Genomic DNA, 23,788 nt, shown 5'->3' with positions numbered 1-23,788 from the left:
GCTGGCAGGTGCTGAACACTTCTGAAAATCTGACCTAACTGGGAGCAGAGCTCTGTTGATAATCCAGTCCCAATTGAGGGTGTTGAGCACTTCTGAAAAGCTGTCCACACATGGCCCATCACCAGGGAAGGAGCTTGCAGAGCCCAACAAAAAGAGGCAGAGTTGCCATTTACTGACGTTGCCCACACTTAACTCCATCTCTGGACAAAAGGCTGTATAAATACATGGGCATTAGTGTCTAGGTGGGCAGGCCATATAGGGAATCAAGTCAGAAGCCCTGCAATCTCCATACAGCCAATCTTTGAGGTGAGCTTGAAGGATGCCCCTGAGTGGGTCTGTGCTATTGGATGTGTAGGTAAGAATGCCGTGGGCTGTTTGGGTCCCTTTCTGTACATTGGGTGCTCCACTGAAGTTATGCTCTTAGAGGTCCCTTTTGTATAGTGACTATTAGGGTCCCCTTTCTGGGCCCTCCTTGCCTCTCGTGGAGTTACTTTCCACTCCCCACCCCTCCCCGGGAAAGTCCTTCACCTAATTTGCCCAGAGAACTGAATAAAATGCTTTGATTTTTCTTTAACTAACTCTCATGTATATTCCTACAGCGTGAAACCTTTTTCTCCACAAACCTATGCTGTTCAACCTCCACTCCCGTTACCAGGTAGGTAGGGAAACAGTTTCTTGCACAGCACATACACATCATATTGCCATGCAAGAAAATCATAGTTCTTTAGTCATAACTATAAAAGAGACTTCCATGCTTCCTGCCACTGAAGGGGAAATGGGAAATTCAAATATTCCTCAAGGACCTGAAAAACCACAAGAATGAGAACAATCCACATCTAGTTCCAGACTTGTTCTATGCACCCTACAGGTTTACCTGATCCAGTCAACCAACGCATGTCCCATCCAGCTCCACTCATTCAATCAACCTCCCCATATCTGATCCTGTGTTTTTAATTTCTTTGGTCCCCACAAACAAAAAGCAATATTTACTTTCAGTCTGAATGACTCCATTTAAAATTAAGGGAAGCCACAAACATGGAAGAAGAACAATAAAGTTTCTGAGAGAGCACAGTGTGTGTGTGTGTGTCCTCTTACAATAGGCTGCAGCAACTCCAAAACAAAAATGGCTGCTGTCTCTGCACACAGGCGGAATTATTAGAAACATAGGCTGAGGTTCTGAAAGCTGCCTAGGGGGATTTAGATGCCAAATTCCCATTAGTTGAAGCAGAGCAAGGTTAAATGGCTTGCTCAAGATTATGTAATAGGTCAATGGTAGAGGCAGAATTAGAAGTCATGAGGTCCCAGCACCATGCTCCAGCCACAAGATTGCTCTGTTTTCACCACAGTAAAGGGGCTGTATTTCCACTGTGACTCTCCTCAAATGCCTTGTTCTAGTAGAGCAGAAGGTGGTTTTTCCTTCCCAATCTCAGCATTTCCTCATTCATGGTGACTCCTCTGAGATATCCAAGCAGATTGTCTTGCTATTCATTTAAGGCCCAGTCCAGCTCCCACTGAAGTCAGTGGGAATCTTTCTTTTGACTTCAGTGGCAGTTAGATCGATCCATTGCTTAGCAGTATATCCTGGGTTATTTCTTCCGGGAAGAACAGTTGAGAAGCTGATCAGGGAGGGACAGAGTGATGGGTCTGTGACAAGTGTTTTATATGAGGGTTGAAGTCCAAAAAAGATTCTCACTATGCTGTGACATTAGAGGCTGAAAATGACAGTTGTTGCTGACTTGGCTCTTTTTCATTTTGTTTTATAATCCCCTTGCTTTTAGGGTTTGAGTCTCCTGCTGGCCTCTCACCTTCCCCGTCGGCTCCACCTTGGCAGGGGCGAAGGGTTGCCAGCTCCAAACTTTGGATGTTAGAATTCTCTGCATTCTTGGAACAACAACAAGACCAAGACACGGTAAGATACAAACCTCACTCCCACTTTCCATGTATTTTTTGTCTCTGGATAGCTTTAATTTACACTGGGTGTGCTCTTCAGTATGTGTCTAGCTATTTAACTATGTATTGAAGTGCCCGGTCCACTGAATTGCTCTGCATTGACAGGGACAAATTTAGAAGCCAAGCTTGGGCAATTTAGGATCTGGTAAAAACAGATTCTCCTCCATTAAAATGTCCTAAGGCCCAAGAGACAGAATAACATGAAGCCAGTGTAGCCACTTCTACGCCATCGACTTCTGGTCTCCCCTCCTAGTGTAGTGGGCATTCTGGGCATGTGCCAGGGTGGGAGGATGTGGCCAGAACAAACTGCGCCCTGGTGATCATGAGATAGTGGAAGAATACCTGCAGAGCCATTTCCACAGGCTATGGGCCATATGGCACTTCCTGCAGTGTTTTCCTAAGAGGCCTCCCTCCCATGTACTGTTCATGCCTGTTGTGAGGTAAATGCTTTTTGGGCTCCCTGGTTTGCCTTTGTCCAAAAGCTCCCTTGAGCTCTGTGGTAAGATGGTCCCAGCCAGTACATTCTGTTCCCATCTTTTCTGCTGTGAAGAGGACTGGGTGATAAATCTGAACCAAGACCCATCCTGTGTCACCCTAATGTCTTACACCTGTCTCCCTGCAGTATAACAAGCACCTGTTTGTTCACATTGGCCAGTCAAGCCCCAGCTACAGTGACCCCTACCTCGAGGCGGTAGACATCCGGCAGATCTATGACAAGTTCCCTGAGAAGAAAGGAGGCCTGAAGGAGCTCTTTGAAAAGGGGCCACCCAATGCCTTCTTCCTTGTCAAGTTCTGGGTAAGAGAAGGAAGCTCCCAGGCAGCCCAGCTGCTCCTGCTCCTTTTGCTATTTTGTGGGAAGTACCAGATACTCAGTGTTGAGTGTGTAGCTAATTCAGACTCTGCTGGCATCTGGGACTCCCCCTGAAGAGCAAAAGGCCTTATTATGACATTCTGGCTGGAGCAAGGCAAATATTTGGTGTTGCCTTCTGCAAAGTTGTAACTGACTAAACTCTTGGGAGTTTGTTTAGTAGCAGTTCAGACCAGTGGTTTAATGATTGATGTGTAAGGGAAATCCTTCTCCTCTGCAACCTTGAAGCTATCTGTTCCCTGAATCTAAATATTCAATAACTTCCCAGCGTGCACTCTATTTCCCCCTTCCTGCCCTATCTGGCTATTTCTGTGGGTTTGCATGATCTATGTACAAGTGATTTACACCACATTTACACACGGCACAAGGCCGACCACAAGATAGGAAACGTGCACCAATGAAAGTGGATTATACAGAAAATGTGTTCTTGAAAACTGACCGCGAGGTTCTGGTAAATTGGCAGAAAACTTAAGGTTGAATCACCCTGGCAAAATTCTACCCACTCAATTGCCTGGATCAAATTTTTGATGGGCAAGCTCAGATTTTGCAAAAGCGGTAGCATTGTGCCATTGCATCTTGTGTGTGCTGCAGGGCACAGAGGAAATAATTTGGAGACGGATGTTATTGTAGGTATTATAAGATTACAAATAATAGCAGCTTGGGGCAGTGGCAGGGCTGGATGGCTGGGAGAATCTGTAATGAGATATGGAGCCTTTCCCTTTAACATTACCACTTGCAACTCAATGCTGGATCAGTAGCGGGACTATGAGAAATGAGCTGATGGTCTTAGTCCCGTTCCTAGTGGACGCTCATCCTTCTCTCAAACTCATCATGTTAATTGTCACTAACTGACCACTTGATTGGCAGGCTCAGCAGAGACAGCAGGGAGTTCAGCAAGGAGGGTGAATGGCTTGTTTGTGAACCCCTTTGTTGTGTTTCGACTATTTTGAAGGATTTCAGTGGCATGAAGGCTGTCTGCACAGGGGGGAATTTCACCCAAGGGGACTATGTGTCGTCTCTGTGCTGGGCATGGGTGAGGCATCTCCTGATTGCAGGGCATGGACTGACATGTCCTGGTGTCTGGGGCATTCTAAATCCTGGTCTTGAATGATTTGGCATGTTGCGGAATTTGGAATGCATCGGAGAGCGCGCAGTCAGTGATACCGTACGGCATTTTGGTTTCCTGGTACCTTTTTGATGCCATGGGGGCACTGTGTTTTGTTGAATCACAGAGGGAGCTTATATGTCTGGTGGTGAGTTGTGGTGGTGGCCTTCCCGTGCACCTAAAAGCAGGCACATTAATGGCCTTCAGGCATAAACATTGGGCTGCGATTCTGTCTCTGCTTATCATAAGCTAAGCAAGGTTGGGCAGGGTCAGGATCTGCAAACAGCAGTATTTATGATTTACTGGATGTCAGTTTTGAATCAGTGTCTCAGCATGACACTAGGGGGTACGGGGCTGCTGGAGAAGCTGTCTTGTGGATCAGATGTAAAACAGAGGTCTTGAGCACTTGTGATCATTTAAGAATCAATGGCATTTTCACAAGAGTGCAGGTGTTAACCTTGTAAAATTTCAGCTTGGTGCGGGGTAATGCATGTACGGGAGTGTAATTTCTAAAGTGCACTAACATGATATGCATTATTTTGTCCTTGTAGACCTTGCTGGTGCACTTTAACGTAGCGCTGTTTGAAACAGTGCTGTGTTAAAGCACACTAGGGAAACTTTAGTGCACACCAGCAGGATCTACACAGACCAATTCAAGCACAGCACATTGGTGTGCTTTAGAAATCACACCTCTATAGAGCGCATTACCCCACGGTGTAGACAAGCCCCTTGATCATTACATTCTCCATGGCTGAATATTAGAGCTAGTTGGGAAATTGATGGTGAGGGAAGAGGGTAGACTCTCGGCTGAAAATTCTGTTTTCAATTTTTCACTAAACAACATTCATTTGGAAATTCTGCCACAGTGCCTCATGGCAGTTGTAGTTCAGGTACCCCATGCCCTCTTTCTGCTCTATGTGCCAGGCTCGCTGGCCAGACTACATCTCCCATGGTGCCCTAGCGTCTTTTCTTTTGTTGAGCAACCACAGTACATCATAGGAGATGTAGTTTGACTGGGAAACCTACCCCATAGAAGAGAAGCGGGGCATGAGGGAGGAGAACTACAACTTCCATGAGGGTCTGTGGCAGCAGTTCCAAATAACTTTTTAGGTAGAGTGAGGGGAGGCCAAAATTGTTCAGGTTTTGGCAGAAAACTGAAAACTTTTTGGTTTTGGATGTTCTTTTTTTGACAAAAAGTCAAAATGTTCTGCAGAATCCAGATAACCTCTTACAAAAAAAAAATCATTTAGTCAAAACCAATTTTTTTTCCTGAAAAACAGATTCAATGGAAAATTTTCAACCAATTCTGCTATGTCCCCTGCATTTTCAACTGCATGAACAATGCAACTTCATTTCTTGTCTTAGTTGCTGTGCACTGCTAAGGAGCTACTGTATTCCTCCCCAGAGGAGGCCGCTTTTCAGTGGTGGGTAAAGCAATACCTGCATTATACAGTTGGTAAAGTCCTTTTGGATGAAAAGTGTTCTATAAAAACAAGATACTGACCAAAATTTTCAAACTTGCATGCCTAAAATTAGACCCTTAAATCCATATTTAGATACATGTCTGAGCAGATTGGTTTTCAGAGGTTCTGAGCTCCTGTTAATTTAAATGGCAGTTGCATATGGTCAATGCCTCTCAAAGTCAAGCTACTGATTTATTAAATTCTTATTTATTCATGTAATTCTGTTGCTGTAGCACCCAGAAGCCTCAGTGATAGACCAGGGCCCTGTTGTGCTAGGTGCTGTCCAAACACAGAAGAAAACAGCAGTCCCTGCCCCAACGAGCTTACAAGGATTCGATGCCTAAGTTAAACACTCAAGTTTGGGAATTTTGGCCATTATCAGCAACAGCTGGCTCTAGTGAGAGAGATCTGTGCCCATATTCATTCATTAGTTTTTTAGCTTTCAGATGTCAAACATACAATTTGTTTAAAACTCGAGCACTCCCAGCACACACACCCCTTTGATGAATTCAGCCTTTGGAGCCCGAGGGACAATGAACTGACCCTTGGTCTTGGATTGACAGCTTGTGAAGAGCGGCTCTGTGACATTTCTCCATGCTCTGAGCGCATTCCAGCACATGACAATGAATATGAGACATTAGCCTCCCAACACATGGGCAATGGCAGCCCTGCTCTTTTCCAGTGTAACATTATCTCTCGCACCTGTTACTTGGCTCGCCCCCTGAACCTCCTGCTACATGCATGTTTATTAATAGCACGAGGGGGGGAGGGTTCTTATGGCTTCACACGCCATTGAAATGGAGCACTCACAGTGTAAAACTTACGGGGGGGGGGGCTAATAGGCCCGGGGGCCCCCTGGGGGGAGGTGGAATGAAAGTGAGAGACCAGGAGTTCCATGTGGGCAATTGGAGTCCAGCGCTGCCCAAAGCAGCTGTCTGCAGAGATAAACCACCTGTTGCCACTCAAGGGTTAATTTAAAGCTCACAGAGCATTCTGATTCAGAACTAGGTGCAGCTGAGGAATTGTCGAAAGGGCTGATAGGAGACTTTTCCTAAACCAATGATAAATAAGCATAATAATCTCTTCACCTCAGCAATAGGAAAGCCTAGAAACCAATCAAATTGTTTGGTTCTTTCTTTTCATGAAGTGAATTAAACACTCATAGAAGGGGCTGGAGGGGAGGACTGGAGACTGAAATCCTCTGGTTTCCCACAGAACAAAGCAGCAGCACTGCACACTTCCCCACGCACACTGCCCTGTGTGCCTGAAATCTGGACCTGGTAGGTACTGCCTGGAGGGGATGAGAGGCCAATTCAGTGTCTAAGTCCATTCTGTCCTTGGCCTCTCTAATTGCCATTGCAGATAGCAAACAAGGCAGCAATTAGTAATGAAGATTTTTATGATGTTTGCACCTTTCACTGAGAATGGGACTGAGAACCCCAATTAAGTTCCCGTGGGCTAAGGACTCGTAGCAAGACTGCACAGACTTTTAACAGCTGTTCTATTCTAACAAGGGATTTTGTAAAAATGCACTTTCTCTAGCCAATTTGCTTGCCATGTGCGTTCAGAAGCAGAGGAATTGTTGGTTGGCAGAGGGAGCTGTGTCGAAGAGCAGGGGCAGCTGTCCTCCAGTTGTCAAAGTGGCACGGAGTCTTGCTGCCTTATTGAACTCTTCTCTGCTCCTGGATTCCCAGATCTCGCTAGTGGCTGGAAATGCCTTCTGTCAAATTTGGTTAGCCAAAATCCGCCCCCTTTCCTCTCAGATATGGATCTAGCCATCAAGGCCCAAGTTTTACCTTCTCCAAGCCAGGCTATTGTTTTGCATGGAACCTACCATGGCGACCATCTGTAAACTGCAGCTGATGCATATTCCATAGGCCTGCCTTCTAAGTGAGAAATATGCAATGAGTAGGGCCCTACCAAATTCATGGTCCATTCTGGTCAATTTCATGGTCATGGAATTTTTCAAATAGTCAGAGCTGAGTGCTGAAGGCAGCAGCCGCGGAGCTTCTTGCAGCTGGGTGAGGTACCCGAGAGCAGCTGTGCTGCGGATAGGGTTGCCAACTTTCTAACCGCACAAAACTGAATACCCTTGCCCTGCCCCCTGCCCCACCCCTTCTCCAAAGCCCCGCCCCCCGCTAACTCCATCCGCCCTCCCTCCATCGCTCGCTGTCCCCCACCCTCACTCGCTTTCACCAGGCTGGGGCAGGAGGTTGGGTGTGGGAGGGGGTGAGGGCTCCGGCTGGGGATGTGAGCTCTGGGGTGGGGCTGGGGATGAGGGGCTTGGGGTGCAGGAGGGGGCTCTGGGCTGGGGCCGAGTGGTTTGGAGTGAGGGAAGGGAGTTTGGGTGCAGGGGGGCTCAGGGCTGTGGCAGGGTGTTCGGGTGTTGGAGGGGGTATGAGGTGCGGGCTCTGGGAAGGAGTTAAGGTGTGGGAGGGGTTCCAATCTGGGGCAGGGTGTTGGGTGCAGGAAGGGATTCGGGGTGCGGGCTCCGGCTGGGCAGCACTTACTTCAGGTGGCTCCTGAAAGCGGCCGGCATGTCTGGCTCTTAGGCGGAGGCATGACCAGGCAGCTCTGCACACTGCCCTCCCCAGCAGGCGCCACTTCCGCAGCTCCCATTGGCCATGGTTCCCAGCCAATGGGAGCTGCAGAGCCAGCGCTTGGGTAGGGAGAGCAGCGCGCGGAGCCCCCGTGGCCGCACCTGTGCCTAGGAGTAGGACATGCCAGCCGCTTCCGGGAGCCATGCAGAGCCAGGGCAGTCAGGGAGCCTGCCTTAGCCCTGCTGCGCCGCTGACCAGACTTTTAACGGACCGGTCAGCAGTGCTGATCGGAGCCGCCAGGGTCCCTTTTCGATTGGGCGTTCCAGTCGAAAACCGGGCACTTGGCAACCCTCGCTTGGGAAGAGGAAGTCCTGTCCCTCCTCAGCTCTGTTGGGACTAGCAGCTGGAGCACAGTGCATGGTAGGAGCCCCCAGCTGGGGTGCCCCCAACCCTGCCCCTCCCCCTTCCCTACAATAGCTAGATTTCATGGGGGAGATCTGATTGCACAGTTTGTGACATGTTTTTCACGACTGTGAATTTGGTAGGGCCCTACTAATGAGAGCCCATCATACCAGGGCTCCACATTCTGCAATAGCTGTCAGCTAAATTCTGGGTCCAATTCACAGTCCCATGCCTTGCTTTCAAAGCCCCAAAGGGGAAGAGGTCTGTCTTGGAGACCACCATTTCCTCAGTGGCAATTAGCAGTGACACAATGGGTGGGGCTAATGGGGCCAGAGCTAGTATCCTATCAGTGGACGGCCGTCAACTGTAAATCTCATTCCCATTGGAGATCAGACTGAGCCAGAGTCCTGGCACTCTTAGGGCACAATACAAGACCTGACTTTCTGTGCAGGCTTTTTCTGCCTGGGGTTGCAGAGGTTGAGTGATGTGCCGCAACTCTCATAGGCAGTTTTCAGCACAGCTGCTGAAAGAACCCAGATCCCTGGTATGGATGATCCATTCTTATCCACTGCGCAGTAGTGCCTCTCAAACAAGTTGCTTCAAACCTCCATATATGATTATGCATCTGGTGAAATGAGGCAAATGAAACTTGCCCACCTTTGTAAAGCCCTTGAAGATCAACAGGCGATAATACAGTATAGACGTACAAAGCAGCTAGTATTTTTAGTCACCTTTTTCAAGTAGGGTAATGAAGGCACTGAGCGGGTAACTCACTTGCCCGTTAGGCACTATGTCTTGCGTTAGGGTTAGATGAAGGATGAGGAGCCAAGAAACCTAGGTTCTTGTCCCAGGTCTGACACTTATTTACCGTGAGATCTTAAAGAAGGCTCTTAGCATTCCTGTTTCCCCATTGGTAAAGTGAGGACATTAATACTTATCCACTGAGGTTTGGTGAAGATTAATTAGTTCAATTTAAATAATAATTAGTATAATCCGCCTCCTGCTTGGAGGATCAGAGAGTCCTGCCAGGGTAAAACTAACATCTCTGTCCTAGGCCTGACGCCTGGTGCAGAGCCGGGATGGAAGAGTCACATGAATAGGAAGGAATAGGAGAGCCTGGGGCTGTTGGGCACTAACTTTTTCCTTAGAGAAAGAAACTGCTCTAAAATGAAAAGGAGAGAGGAGGCCCCAGTGTAGCAGTGAAGCTTTCAGTTCTGCTGGAGGGGATGCTGGAAAGTCTGGACCTGGAGGGGACACGGTAGGGCTCTACACATCAGACTTGAGATCTTTACTGTCCCTTGGAACTGATTCAAACCGTGTGGTAGGTAGACACAGTGTGAGTGCCTTGATCTTTCCTATCCTGCAACAAGTCCATATCTTCTCTTTCAGCTAGAGCAGCGGTTCTCAAATTGTGGGTTGGAACCCCAAAGTGGGTCGCAACCCCATTTTAATGGGGTCACCAGGACTGGCTTAGACTTGTTGGGGCCCGGGGCCAAAGCCCGAGCCCCACCTCCTGGGGCTGAAACCGAAGCCCGAGGACTTCAGCCTTGGGTGGCAGGGCTCAAGATACAGGCCTCCTGCCTGGGGCTGAAGCCCTTGGGCTTTGGCTTTGGCCCCCCTGCCCGGGGCGGCAGGACTCGGGGGGGCTCAGGTTTCAGCTCCCCCTCATTGGGGTCATGTAGTAATTATTGTTGTCAGAAGGGGGCATAGGCGCCAGTTTCTCCCGGTGCCGCTGGGTGCTTGTGCCCCCTGGCCCTGGCCTGACTCCACCCCTGCCCTGCCCTGCCCCTTCCCCGCCCCCATTCCTACCCCTTCCCCAAAGCCCTGCCTCTTCCCCGTCTCCTCCCTTGAGCGCGCCACATTCCCGCGCCTCCCCACACCCTCCCACACCTTGTTACGCCGCGAAACAGCTGTTTTGCGGTGGCAAGCGCTTGGAGGAGAAGCGAGGAAGGTGCGCTCAGGGACGGAGACGGAGGTGAGCTGGGGTGGGGCGGGGAGTTGCTGGTGGCTGCAGAGCGCTCACCAATTTTTCCCCATGGGTGCTGCAGCCCCGGAGCTAGAGCATCTCTTTTATAAAGTATTTTCAAACTGTACCTTAAAAACTGAAGCTCTGTTGGACATTAAAGAGCCCATGGTGCAGTAGGATTTTGTCCTGGGATCATCCTACAAAATTTCCCTTCTACAGTATTGTGCAGTACTTTATGTGCTAGTTCGCTGTGGCCTTCAATCGCAGAGAGTTCTGAAAGTCCATGGTGTTCTGGTATATGGGCCGGGAGCTAAGTTCCCTGTAAGCTGCTCAGCAGCCTATTTAGCGCCGTGCAGGTGTTCAGGGACCCCACCCAGGGACCTGCCGTTGCTGGGGGAGGAGCGCCCTTCCCCTGGCCCCAACTTAGCCAGGCCCCCAACCTGCCGTGGTCTGGACCTTCCCTGGCCCCAATTCTACCGCGGCCTGGGCTGGGGCGCCCCTGCCCTGGCCTGAACCCAGCCCCGGCCTGGACCTGCCAGGGCTGGGGAAGGGGCGCCTATCCCATGGCTCCAGCCCCAGTCCTGCCGAGGCAGGGAAAGGTGCCTCTCTCCCCCAGCCCAGGTGCTGCTGCGGGGAGAGAGAGCTGTGGGGAATCCTGTCTGCCCACCGTAGCCCCAGAGCACCCTTCTGCACCCCAAACCCCTCATCTCCAGCCCCAGCCCAGAGCCCGCACTCCCAGCAGGAGCCCTCAAACCCCTGCTCCCCAACCCTCTGCCCCAGCCCTGAGCCCCCTCCCACACTCCGAACCCCTCGGCCTCACCCCTGCCACATGAATTTTGTTATGTGCACCAATATGAATGTGATGTGACACTCATCACCTCCATAAGTGGTGCACATAACCAAATTCATTCCGCACACGGGTGGGAAAAATTAGAGGGAACACTGGCCTGGAGGTTCAAAGGTGACTAACGTAGATAGGTGCCCAACTCCTATTGATTTTCAATGAGAGTTGTGTGCTTAACTGCCAAAAGCCTCTATGAAAATCCCAGCTGTAGTATGCAAAGTGCATGGGATTGAAAGGTACTGAATAAACATAAAATATCACTGGATTGTAGGTGGTTACTTCATTGGGACATGGCATATCAGGATGGTTCCCAGGAAACAGGTTTGGCTTAGGCCTGGTCTGCATTTAAAATTTGGTTTGTCATAGCTACGGAGCTCAGAGGTGTGAAAAACTCATAGCTATGCCAACCAAGCCCTGGTGCAGATGCAGCTAGGTCAGTGGAAGGATGCTTCTGTTGACCTACCTACCATCTCTCATAGAGGTGGTTTCCTACAGCAATGGAAAAACGCTGTAGGCTGCATCTACAGTACAGGGTTATGCTGGCATAGCTACAGCGTTGTAGCTATGCCACTAGCAGTGTAGACATGGGCTTAATGTTACTGAATGGTAATGGTCCCTGCACATAAATTTACCTAGTGCCAAATAGTTTAATGTTGATTAACCAGGTGTTAAATAGGTGTGAAATTCTAAGCCCTGACCTTTTCATAGGTGAGTTGCCAATTATGGAGACACCTGTAGTGACTTCTTAGTTAAGGTTGTGTTGAGCTTTTCACTTAAAGTGTGACTGCAATCCTTCTGTTTCACCTCTCAATGATTGAATTTGTTTTCCAAATTCCACCACAATTACTGGTCAAGAGAGAGTTCAGTTTTCTCTGATGATTTCTGGATAAAATGCTTGCTAATTTTTCTAGAGAAAACATTGTAAAATCTGATTTTGAAACATAACCCCACATCTTTTTTTGATCACCCATGCTACATAGTCACAAAGTCCAAAATGCACACAGTTAAGCCCGGATCCTTTACTCCTCTTGCTCAATGGGACTACTCAGGTGTGCAAAATTACTCACGTGTCAGTGCTTGCAGGATCAGTGCCAAGACAGCCTCACATGTTAAAGAAACAGCAGGTGAGCTAATATACTGATAAAACACTGTGCAGAATTGTATCAATTGCCACAGGAAAACCAAAGTATCCCGTTTAAAGTGTAGAACACAGATACTGACAAAGTTATTCAGATATTAGGGACAGATCCATAGCTGGTGTAAATTGGAGTTGTTCCTTTGGCTTCAGTGAAGCTATGCTGATTTACATTAGCTGAAGATCTGCCCAATCCTTTAGAGAGAAGAGACTTGATCATAAGCCGGTTCGGTTCGTTTATAAGCCGACCCCCGTCAAGATGGAGAAGTAAAAATAGAAAATGTTTATAACCAGTTCATAAGCCGACCCTATAATTCAGGGGTCAGCAAACTTTGGCTCTTGGGCCATCAGGATAAGCCGCTGGCGGACTGAGATGGTTTGTTTACCTCGAGCGTCCACAGGCACAGAGGTAAACCTAAGTAAACAAAGTGTCCTGGTGCACCAGCGGCTTACCCTGACGGGCCGGGACAGCAACTGGTGGGGAAATGTTTTGGGGGGGAGAATCTGGGAGTCGGGGGAGTAACCCCTGTGACCACCCCCCACATGACCCCACCCCTAGCCTGAGACCCCCACGCTCTCCCCATCCCTTCCCTCCCCCCCTTATCCGGGGAGGGCTAGGGGAGGATGTCTCTGGCCTGGCTGGAGCGGCTCGGGCGGACTAGGCAGCGCGGCCGCAGCCTGCTCCGGCGGGCCAGACCAGGCGGCGCGGCCACAGCATGTTCCAGCGAGCTGGGCCGGGCGGCACAGCCGCAGCATTCTCCGGTGGGCCGGGCGGCGCAGCCACAGCCTGCTCTGGGGGGGCGGGGCCGAGCGGCACGACTGCAGCCTGCCAGCCCCGGAGCGGCAGCTGCTTTGGAGGCTGGGGGGAGAGCAGCGTGGCCAGAAGCAGAGAGACTCTGGCCCCGCCTCTTCCCTTCTGGCTCTGCGGGCTGTGCTGCCTCTCCTTGCTCCTTCTGTTGGGGGGAGGGGCTGTGTCCCACCTCTCCCTCTCTGTACCCGTTCATAAGCCGACTCCCGTCTCTGGTGCTTCCCTTTTATACTAAAAAAATTTGGTTTATGAACAAGCATATATGGTATATCCTATAAAACACTGGCGTCTCTCAAAATGAGACAGACCATTCTGACAATGAAATTAGTTACATAACATGTAGAAGAATAAAGAAACATTTAAAGATGCTATGTCTGTTGAAGGTTTTGGTAATAACTATGCAATTATATTGTATAATTTGAGGAATGGTGTGTGACTGTAGCCAAAAACTGTATTGCAAAGCACACTTATATGGGGCAGAGCAATGGTTGCATATTCTTAACTCCGACATTTCTTGACTCTTGAGTGTCCAGCCATGCAACCTTCCTGTTCTACTAATATAGATTTTTTTTCACTGACTTGATCATTGTCCACCTGGGATTGTGGCTGGAGACTATAGCTGCTAGGCTAGAATTCAGACCTGTAGTCACTGTACTTCATCAAAGCCTGCCATAAACCCATCTGTCATTTGGTCCTGAGTATGTGCTGTGACAGATGGACAATATCCTGTAATATCCTGAATAAACCTTATGGAATTAAGATAAACTTTATTGCAGGGATGGCCAAACTTACTGATCCTCTGAGCTACATATGATAATCTTCAGACGTTTGAGAGCCGGACCCGTCTGCCAGGGCTTGGGGCGTCAGTCCCGCTCCTGTGGAAGCCCCGAGCCCCAGCAGGCACCTCCTGAGAGGCTGAAACTCTGAGACCCCCTCCCTGTAGGGCAGAAGCCCCTAGCCCACCACCCTGCCACAGGGCAGAAGCCCTGAGCTCCCCCTGCCCCAGTCTGGTAGGTGGAGAATATGTGTGTGGAGTGGGGGGTGGGGAGCTCCATGAGCCGTACTTTAACTGTAAAAGAGCCGCGGTTTGGTCACCCCTACTTTACTGAGTTAAGTTATACCTCACCGAAGTAGGCTCCATTGTATTAAAAATACAGTGGTGTGTGTGTGGTTGTGAAATTATATGTATTTCCATGGGGAGGGTAAAGCGGGGGGTGATTAGGCAAATTCACCCAGGTTGTGACATCTCCAGAGAAGCCATCTCCCTGGAAAGATGCGCATATGCTAGTTCAAACTGGATTCTCCAGGGATCGACAGACAAAGGAAGGGTTTAGGTAAATAGCCTGGTTTTAAACTGGCTCAGGGCCTTTTTCCTGTTCCAGCAAATGGACAGGACCCCTGGTCCATGGAGGGCCCCAATGCTTAGGGCAGTGGTTTGGTCCACGGAACTATGTCTCAGGAGTCCGCGAAAGACTTAGACTGAAAATTGACTGAACAGAATTAAACTATATATACTGACAATAGATTTCCAAAGTGGTATGCAAAATGAAAAGGTTGAGAACCACTGCCTATGGGTAGGGTGGAAGGACTGGGCCTACTAAGGTCCCATAAGACTGGGCGCTTGTTTTATGCTGAAGCTGTGATGAACTTGTAACCACAAAGGAACCCCTTGGGTGGGGCTTTGAAGGACTGCTCCTGCCAAAATCTATGTTAGAGTTGGGGTTAACTCTGGTAAGCTCATTAGCATGTGTAGGGGTTCTTTTGTTGTTTCTAATATGTTTTCTTAATATGCTTTTTACCTTAAGAATAAAGTAGGCTTATTTAAGAAGTGCTGTCTGTGGTACCTTATAACTGTAAAAACAACAAGGAGTCTGGTGGCACCTTAAAGACTAACAGATTTATTTGGGCATAAGCTTTCATAGATTCTAGGACTGGAAGGGACCTTGAGAGGTCATCGAGTCCAGTCCCCTCAGATGCATCCCCTTCAGATGCATCTGAAGAAGTGAGGTTTTTACCCACGAAAGCTTATGCCCAAATAAATCTGTTAGTCTTTAAGGTGCCACCAGACTCCTTGTTGTTTTTGTAGATACAGACTAACACGGCTCCCCCCTGAGACTTATAACTGTAGCAATTACACCTGTTAACCGTCTCTGAGGAGAGAGCGAGGAGGCGTCCTTGGGCAGCCTGTCTATGCTGGGAATCACACAGTGAAGGCAGGGAGCTGTGCAGCCTGGACATACTCTGGTCAGGACTCAGGAAGGAGAGATGTGAGTCTCCATCCAGAAAGGCATCGGCTGGGGAGCTGGAAGCCTGTGGTGCCTTTGCTAGACCACTAAGGGGAAATACAGGGGCAGTTGCTCTGAACTTGCGACATGTGCTCTGGGAAAATGGATGGTGATTGGATTTCACTGGCTTGTTGGCTTAGCTTTCAGTGGCATCACGTATTTACCTGAGCCCAACAGTTTTCCTGAAGGCAGAAATCTCCAGGTACCCATTGCATAGAGCACATTGCAGCCTGTGCAGATGCGGAGGGAGGCAGCAGGGATGGGACAATGGAGCTGATGGGTTAAGTGGGAAATGGAAATTGGACTTGGTGAAATAAATGGTAGGGTTGATTGCATTTCCTCCTTCTCCTTGACCTCCATGTGCCTGAAGCAGTACGTTAGCCAGCAGGGGAATTAGATTGGATTGAAATGCTGTACGTTTCTACATTGCTTCCTGTTAATGTTGTTAGTGTCACCATTGGCAAAGCGATGAATTCTTCTGTGGCGTTGGCTCCATCATTTGGTGGGGGCCAGCACCTGCTAGTCACTTGTAGCGCAGACTCCTTGTCTGCCCCAGCCAGCTTGTGCTCCCGGGCTTCCGATTCTGGAGCTAAAATTTTAACTTCTTGGAAATGGTAATAAAGTGGCACCGCCATCTCTTGCGGGAAGCCTCAGAGAACAATTCAGATAGCATCTCTCCTGGTAGAGAAGAGATGGGACTTGTGATGAACAGGACAAGGATCTTTATTGTGGTTGCCGGACATGCAGACAGACCAGGTTCTTGGCTCTGTAACTCAGAGGTGGGCAAACTTTTTGGCCTGAGGGCCACATCAGGGTTCCAAAACTGTATGGAGGGCTGGGTAGGGAAGGCTGTGCCTCCCCAAACAGCCTGGCCTCCGCCCCCTATCTGCCCCCTCCCACTTTCCAGCCCCTGACTGCTCCCTTCAGAACTCCTGACCCCATCCAACCCCTCCCTGCTCCTTTTCCCCTAACTGCCCCCTCCTGGGACTACACCCCCTATCCAATCCCCCTGCTCCCAGTCCCCTGACTGCTCTGACTCCTATCCACACCCCCGCCACCTGACAGGCCCCCCAGGACTCCCACACCTATCCAACCCCCCGGCCCCCTGACACCCCCAAACCTCCGCCCCGTCCAACCACCCTCTGCTCCCTGTCCCCTGACTGTCCCCCGGGACCCTCTGCCCCTTATCCAACCCCCCTGTTCCCCGCCCCCTTACCATGCCACTCAGAGCAGCAGGACTGGCAGCTGCACCGCCCAGCCGGAGCCAGCCACGCCACCGTGCTGCCCGGCAGGAGCTTGCAGCCCCGCCACCCAGAGCGCTGGTGGCATGGTGAGCTGAGGCTGTGGGGAGGAGGGATAGCACGGGAGGGGCCGGGGGCTAGCCTCCCCAGCCGGGAGCTCAAGGGCTGGGCAGGACGGTCCTGCGGGTCGGATGTGGCCCGCAGGCTGTAGTTTGCCCACCTCTTCTCTAACTCCTAGCCTGACTAACACAGCCAGTACAAAGTCTCCTATATCTGGGCCTGGCCGCAGCAGTCATGGAAGAACCTGCTGACTTTGTTGCAGTACTAAGGCTCTGTCCACACTGTGATCCCACCTTAGCTCTAGCTGTTTAAACATGGTGTAAGGAGGATGGTGATCAACTGTTCTCCGTGTCCACCATCGCCAAGGGTAGGACAAGAAATAATCAGCTTAGTTTGCAGCAAAGGAGATTTAGGTTGGATGTTAGGAAAAACTTTCCAGCTGTAAAGGTAGTTAAGCCCTGGGGAGGCTGTGGGATCCCAATCCTTTGATACCAAGAAGAGGTTAGACAAACGCCTCTTAGGGACAGTCTAGGTATCTTAAGCCTACCTCAGCATGGGGAGATGCACTAGCTGACCTCATGAGGTCTCTTCCTGCTGTATATTTCTGTGATTCTATGGATTTTCTTAACAGGATTCTAGCAGGTTTCTCTGACCAATGTGGCCATGGAGTTTTTTCTGAGAATCACACTAGCTGCGCTGTACAGTGGGCTCTCCCAGCATCTAGTCTAGAACATGGTTCCATAACCAGGTTCTTGGATAAAAATCTCTGCTGGTGGTCAGGAAAACCAGGCTACTGTGTTCCTAATACACTGGTTCTAGTCGCTCTGTCAACATGGCCATAGAGTCCACTGTCCCAGAAGCACAAGCAGATTTTCTTCCCCATTTCCCTTAACCCTGCAAGGGGATAGTACAGATTGAACCTGCGCATAGGAATTGGAGGAAAGGTAATATAGTAAATTAGCACCTGGTCACATCAGGCACTGAGGAATTTGAGACCCTCTGTTCTCTTATTTCATTAAGGTGAATAAACTAAATGCCTTTTTCTGTTGCTTTGTTTTTGCAAGATATCTGTAAACTTTTCTTTTTCTTGTTCAGGATAGAATATAAGGCTAGTGTGACCCCTGGTGGTAGTGGTATAGCACCACATCTTCAAATTTAGGGCCTAATGATAGCTTGTGCACCTAAGTTAAGCCCACAAATACCTATTTCAAGACCCTAAATAGGGATTTAAGTGTCAAAATTAGAATTTAGATGCCTAACTTTAGGCACCCAAATTTGAAAAGGTGTCCCATGCCCGGATTTCCTCCACTTCTTGGGCACACATGTTGATCTGTTTTGGCAGCTTGATTTCCCCTCTCCCTGACCCCCAAAAACAAAAGCCTGGGACCAGAGGAGAACCCTTTCCTTGGGTGGTGTGTGTGATGCTGCTGACCCAAAACTAATGAGCTACTTGGGAATCGCCTACTATCCTTGTCTTTTTTCCTGCAGGCTGATTTGAACACCAACATTGAAGATGAATCCAGATCTTTCTATGGTGTTTCCAGCCAATACGAAAGCCCAGAAAACATGATCATTACCTGTTCCACTAAAGTGTGCTCCTTCGGAAAGCAGGTGGTGGAGAAAGTGGAGGTAGGAAGAGAAGGCAGCAGAGCCCTGAGTGCAGAGTACCCTGGGGTGCAATTCAGCCCTTGCATGTACTCACAAACCCCATCTGTGCCTCTGAGGGCAGAAAGTACCCACTTGTCAGGGAGGGGGCTTGGAAAAGGGTTGAAAATCAGGAAGCATCAATCTAGTGCAGTGTGTCAGACACGCAGGGATGGGCCTGATCCTGCCTGTAGTGTTGCCCTCTCACACAATTTTATTGCATGTCTTCCAATATTTGGTGTTTTTCTTAAAGCGCCAGCTCCTGGAGTCCAGTGATTGAGAGAGACTCAACTTTCGTTGTTTTAAACAATGCAGTTCCCAGCCCTCCTAGCTGAGGAGAAAAGCTTGAAAATGTGACCTCTTGGGGCGGACAAACCAAAAGGCAAATAGAAAGATCCCCACATTTATTATTATTTTTATAGATCCATGATTTTTAAGCCAGTCTTTTGTGATTTTATGGGGCCTGAGTCAGGATTTTTAAACACATGGCTCTAGCCTGCTCAGTATGTTCAGCTGGCCTGCAGGATGATTCTCAACAACAGACAGAATATATAGACAAAGAAAGTTTCTATACCTTATGTTTACAAAGATAAACCTGCTCCTCATATAACCGCAAGCTCAGACAGGAATAGGTGCTACACCTTTTTAAAAATGCAGCAAGAACTGCTGCTCTTCACTATGTCTACTGAAATCTAAAGCAAATCTCTAGCTAGGAGCCATCCCACTGCTCGGGGGTCAGCAGAGGTTGGGAGCCTCGTGGCAATCTCAAAAGAGGGGACAAGAAGCAGCACCTCCTCCTTCTCTGAATTAGTGTTGCAATGGGGGTGCTGGCACATGAGAGGAGGGATAGGATTCTAATGGGAAAACAAGATGAAGGCGTATGGGGAATGAAGAGGGTTGCTAAGAAGTGATGACCTCCGCGTCACTTTAATTTGGGGGAAGTTTATATGTACTGGAGCTAAAATGTGATAGTAATGAAAGAGCTCCTCAAATGTTTAATCCCCACTTGCTAATCTGGGGCAGCATGGTTTGCTAGGTAGAGAATTGGACTGGGACTCAGGGTGTATATTCCCAGATATGCCATTGCCTTGATGTGTGATCTCAGGTAAGTCACAACCTCTGGGTGCCTCAGTTTCTCCATCAGTGAAATGGGAATAATGCTACTGATCTATCTCACAGAGGCATTGGGAAGCTTAAATCATTAATAGTAGCAGAGCACCCTGAGGTCCTTAGCTTGAAGGCGCTATAATAGTGCAAACTGTTGTTATTAGCACAGTAGATATGTTCCTTTGGTTTTCTTTAAGTAATCAAAGCAGGAGAAATTTGAGAGCTCAAGGAAAGCTACTTCGGAGAGGATGATTGTAAGGAATGATGAATGAGCTAATGTTAGTAAAGCGATGTGAAAATTCAAGTGGTAATTATTATTTTAACTATCAGTAACATTAATGAAAACAGTGGTGACCCTGTGTGCACTTTTTCTCTTTTACACTATAGACAGAGTATGCTCACTATGAAAATGGACACTATTCCTATCGCATCCACCGCTCCCCTCTATGTGAATACATGATTAATTTCATCCATAAACTCAAACATCTCCCAGAGAAATACATGATGAACAGCGTGCTGGAGAACTTTACTATTTTACAGGTGGGGGCACTGAATTGTTTTTATTGTTGCCTTGAAATATTTAAGCCATATCCAAGAGTCCCCAGCTGTGAGTCAAAGAAGATTTCCACGTACAGCTCAATAGTTAATTTTATTAAGTGTCAGTTGCATCTCCGCACCCCTTACAGAGCTACGCAGAGTGCAGTTATTCAGATAAATAGGATCAGGAACACAGGGAGAAGAATGAGAGGCATGGGGAATGGAGAGAAAGGAGAGATGAAGAAGGTTTGAAAAGGGAGAGTTGATGAGGCCAAAAAGCTGTGCCAGATGTGGCGGCAGAAGTTGCAATAAAGAAGACTCTTGTACCAACAATAGACAGAGGGTGAAATAATTGTCCCTGCTCTGGACCCTTTACACCATTTAAGAGGGCCAGAGCATCATAAAAAAGCCCTAAAAGCCCTGGTTGTGACTGGGGGAAGACTACTCCAGTTCAGGCACTGCAGAAGACAGCCATAAAGCTGCCTTCCCAGGACCCATCCCAAATCCTGGCAAAAAGGGCGGGACAGAAGGGGGGTGTTGCTGCAGAGATTCCATGCAGCACTGCAGCCCATAAGGCAAGCCCTGGGTTGGGAGGTTGCCATAACTTAAGCTCCCAGGGCTGTCCAAATTATGCTTGGGCCCTTTCCAGCCCCTGGCGCAGTCAAGAATTAGGAGGGTGGTTTAAAGCCACCCTGGACTGTGAGTTCTGTGCTGTGCCTCTTTAAGGCACAGCATAGATTCTCACTCACTAGATCTGAATTTGGCTCTCTGAGGCTACGGGAGTCTATTTGGCTGCTACCTCCCTGGAGCACTTGGAAGGGGTCAGCGGGATGCCCCCTTCCAGACTTGAGCCTGGCCAGTTCCCATCTCTGAATCCCAGACAGAGGGCAATGGTTAGTTCAGCCATAAGGCACGAAAATAAAACAGAACACAACAAAATCAGCTAAAAAATTCACGAATTAACTAATGAGCTCCTTCCCTCCTGGAGCATTGTCTCTGGGGTGGCCATGCTCCTAGTAAGGTATAGGTCCGACAGTAGTTCAACATGGGGCTGGTGACCATGTACTGTGACATCTGCCAGTGTGAGGATTTAGCTTCTGACCCTCCTGGCTCCTCCCGCAGGACAGAACGGGGCAAAGGTATGCTGTAGAACATAGCCACTAAGGGAGCTGTGCTGGGAACTGCAGGATGCATACAACAATCGCTGTCAGCAATCCGTCACACTGGCTACAAGGGAGTGATTCTGAAGCGAGCTGAGATTATTGAAGGGCTGGGATGGGGGAGGAGTTGATGTAGTAAGAAAAGTAACAAGCAAGAGGCTGTAAGAATGTAAATTCAAGTAGGCAGCTCCCAGGCACCTTCTGCTTACCTCTTGGTGTGTAAGTTAAACTCATTCAGCGTCACTTACCCCCATTCATCCACCAGTAACTGGGCATTGGGAGGTATAAGGGAGTCGATCTTACATCTCAACTGTGAATTAGGCTCCAAGTCCTGGTGTCCCCTCCTGGCACTCCACAAGCTGCTAAGAGCCCTCTTTCACCGGCATCAGGAGACCTTTCCATTCCGCACCCTCTCAGTGCTGGGGAATTCTCAGTGTAACTCACCCTTCCTCAAGGGAACAGTGACATCTGCTGGCTCCAAGGACACATGGCTGCTCACTGCTCCCAGTCCTGACAAGACTTTTCCCCCTTACTTGGTGAGTGCTTATTATTCACTGGCCATATATTTCCATTCTCTGTGGTCCTGAGGACGCTTCTCCTCCTGTACTTCCACTGCATCTCAGTCCTCACATTGTGAGAAAGCACCCCCCTCTTGGTACCAAGCAGATGTTTCATTACTGGTGTTTGGAGACAGCCCCAGTTTGGGGAGTCATTGCTACACGGTGTATCTTTCCTGTTGTTCATTCTGTGGATTATGTTTAACACTGGATACGTTTAAAGCTGTTAGAATATTTACAAGTTGAGACAGAAAAAATAGCACTTGCTTTCTTGCCTTCCTTTCTCTCCTGTCTAGGTTGTGACGAACAGGGACACTCAAGAGACCTTGCTGTGCATAGCGTATGTTTTTGAGGTGTCAGCTAGTGAACATGGTGCCCAGCATCACATCTACCGGCTGGTGAAGGACTAGAGATTCTCTGCCCAGGAACTGCCTCCGTGAATGTATATCTGAGTGAAACGCCCGTGCCTAACCCCCGATACCAATCCGAAAAATAAACTGCAGACGTGGTGTATTTTCAGAAAAGAATCTTAGAGCTAGTTTGTGATTGAAAGCGTGAAATAGTTCAGCGTCATGGGCTTGTGTAAATGGGGGGAAAGGCTTGAAACCAAAGAAACTGAAAAACAAGTACACAACATCACACCACCAATCTCTATTAACTGCCCCTTTGGGTTCCATGTTATTTGGGGCAACCAGGTCTCCGAGCAGCTCAAGGATAATAGGATGCAGATGTATATCATACACACGTTCATATGCATAGACATAGTCACACATGCAGATGTACACCTGCATGCTTGCACACAATCTCATGTGCTGGGTCACAAGCACAAGTTGAGTCCTATGTACGCACATGCTTGGTCATGTACACATACACACAGTCATGTATGTATTCACAGGTCCTCAGGCTTGCACTCCAGGCCAGCACACGTGCCCAGACACACACTTGCACAGTTGGATGCAAGAATACAGATGTGTACAATAGACACACACAGGCACAAGCGTGCGCACAATGACGCATGTGTGCAAGCAGATGCACATAATCACAAACGTAAGTGTACTCATTTGCACACACACACACAGTCACACATTCCTTCCAGTTAGACTTGTCTGAGCACCAAGCTTGCTCAGGTCTTCTATACAGTACTAAGGGAAGTAAAGCTACCCTACCATGCTGGGGTTGTGTGAATGACACTTTCTTCTTTCTGAGATGCTTTCTTCCCTTTGAAGTGAAGTTCTGCTCAGAAACATGAACCTGTCTTTGTACTCAGCAGATCTGCTCCCCATGTGTATTCAGAGTCACATCTGCTGACTGTTCGGACTGAAATAAGCTCTTACTTCTTTTCACTCCTGTTTGCCCTGGACAGCCAGCACAGCTCAAGGAGCTGGAGTCTGATCCTTCTTGTGCACCAGCAAAACTATGGTTACTAAGATCCAATCAGCGACACCTGTTTCATTGCAAGCCGTGGGGTTGAACACGTCACTGAGGACACAATTTGTCCAGCCAGCTCCTTATTATTGGTGATGATGGTTGAGAAGAATTAGAACCCAGCTGGGCTTTCAGAGGCCCAGCTGAGTTTGTGGGGCAGGCAGTTGGAGAAATCTCTTCTCCCCTTGTAAACTACCATGTGCTCTAGCATCAGTGAGCAATGATAAACCTGGATCCCCACACTACCATTGTAATGGAGTCCCTTGTCAGAGAAGAATTACCCTGACGGGTAGCTGCGAGGGACTTGGAGGGGCGTTTGTGCTGCTGTTGGGGTGTTGGGGAGCTGAGGAAGTATCAGATGTCCAAGCACAGTGTCTCAGAACACATTTTACAGGTGCTTTTAACCTCAACTCTTTCTTGAAAAATAACAAAAGACCGTAGTATCTTACACATTTGTTTCATACACTTCAATCCATCAGACTCTTGGCATATACAAAAACACTGTGTTCTAGCCAACAGGAGCACGTGGAAAACCAAAGTGACCTGACCCAGTGTCCACACTGCATCAGGGTTGCGTGGGAAGCACCTGCTGGGCACTACAGAGGTAGGACATTGCCCTGGCTATATCCGGAGCAGCGAGACAAGGGCTTTCTACGGCATTTCCAGCCTGTGTTTTAAGGGAATCTGCACC

General features: G+C 48.7%; 1 protein-coding gene across 1 annotated transcript in view; it reads left to right on the top strand.

Moving 5' to 3' along the window:
- Positions 1-22,199, top strand: part of TEAD4 (TEA domain transcription factor 4) — an 86,498-nt gene extending 64,299 nt beyond the window's left edge. Inside the window, 6 exon segments of the mRNA XM_034760728.1 lie at positions 600-655; positions 1,779-1,909; positions 2,573-2,746; positions 18,156-18,296; positions 19,806-19,958; positions 21,969-22,199. Coding sequence (XP_034616619.1) covers positions 600-655; positions 1,779-1,909; positions 2,573-2,746; positions 18,156-18,296; positions 19,806-19,958; positions 21,969-22,082 — 769 coding nt within the window. The 3' untranslated portion in view covers positions 22,083-22,199.
- The last annotated feature ends 1,589 nt before the right edge of the window (positions 22,200-23,788 follow it).

This window comes from Trachemys scripta, chromosome 1, assembly GCF_013100865.1.
Source record: "Trachemys scripta elegans isolate TJP31775 chromosome 1, CAS_Tse_1.0, whole genome shotgun sequence".
NCBI classification, from domain to species: domain Eukaryota; kingdom Metazoa; phylum Chordata; order Testudines; family Emydidae; genus Trachemys; species Trachemys scripta.
This window is presented reverse-complemented; position numbering and strand designations above follow the sequence as displayed.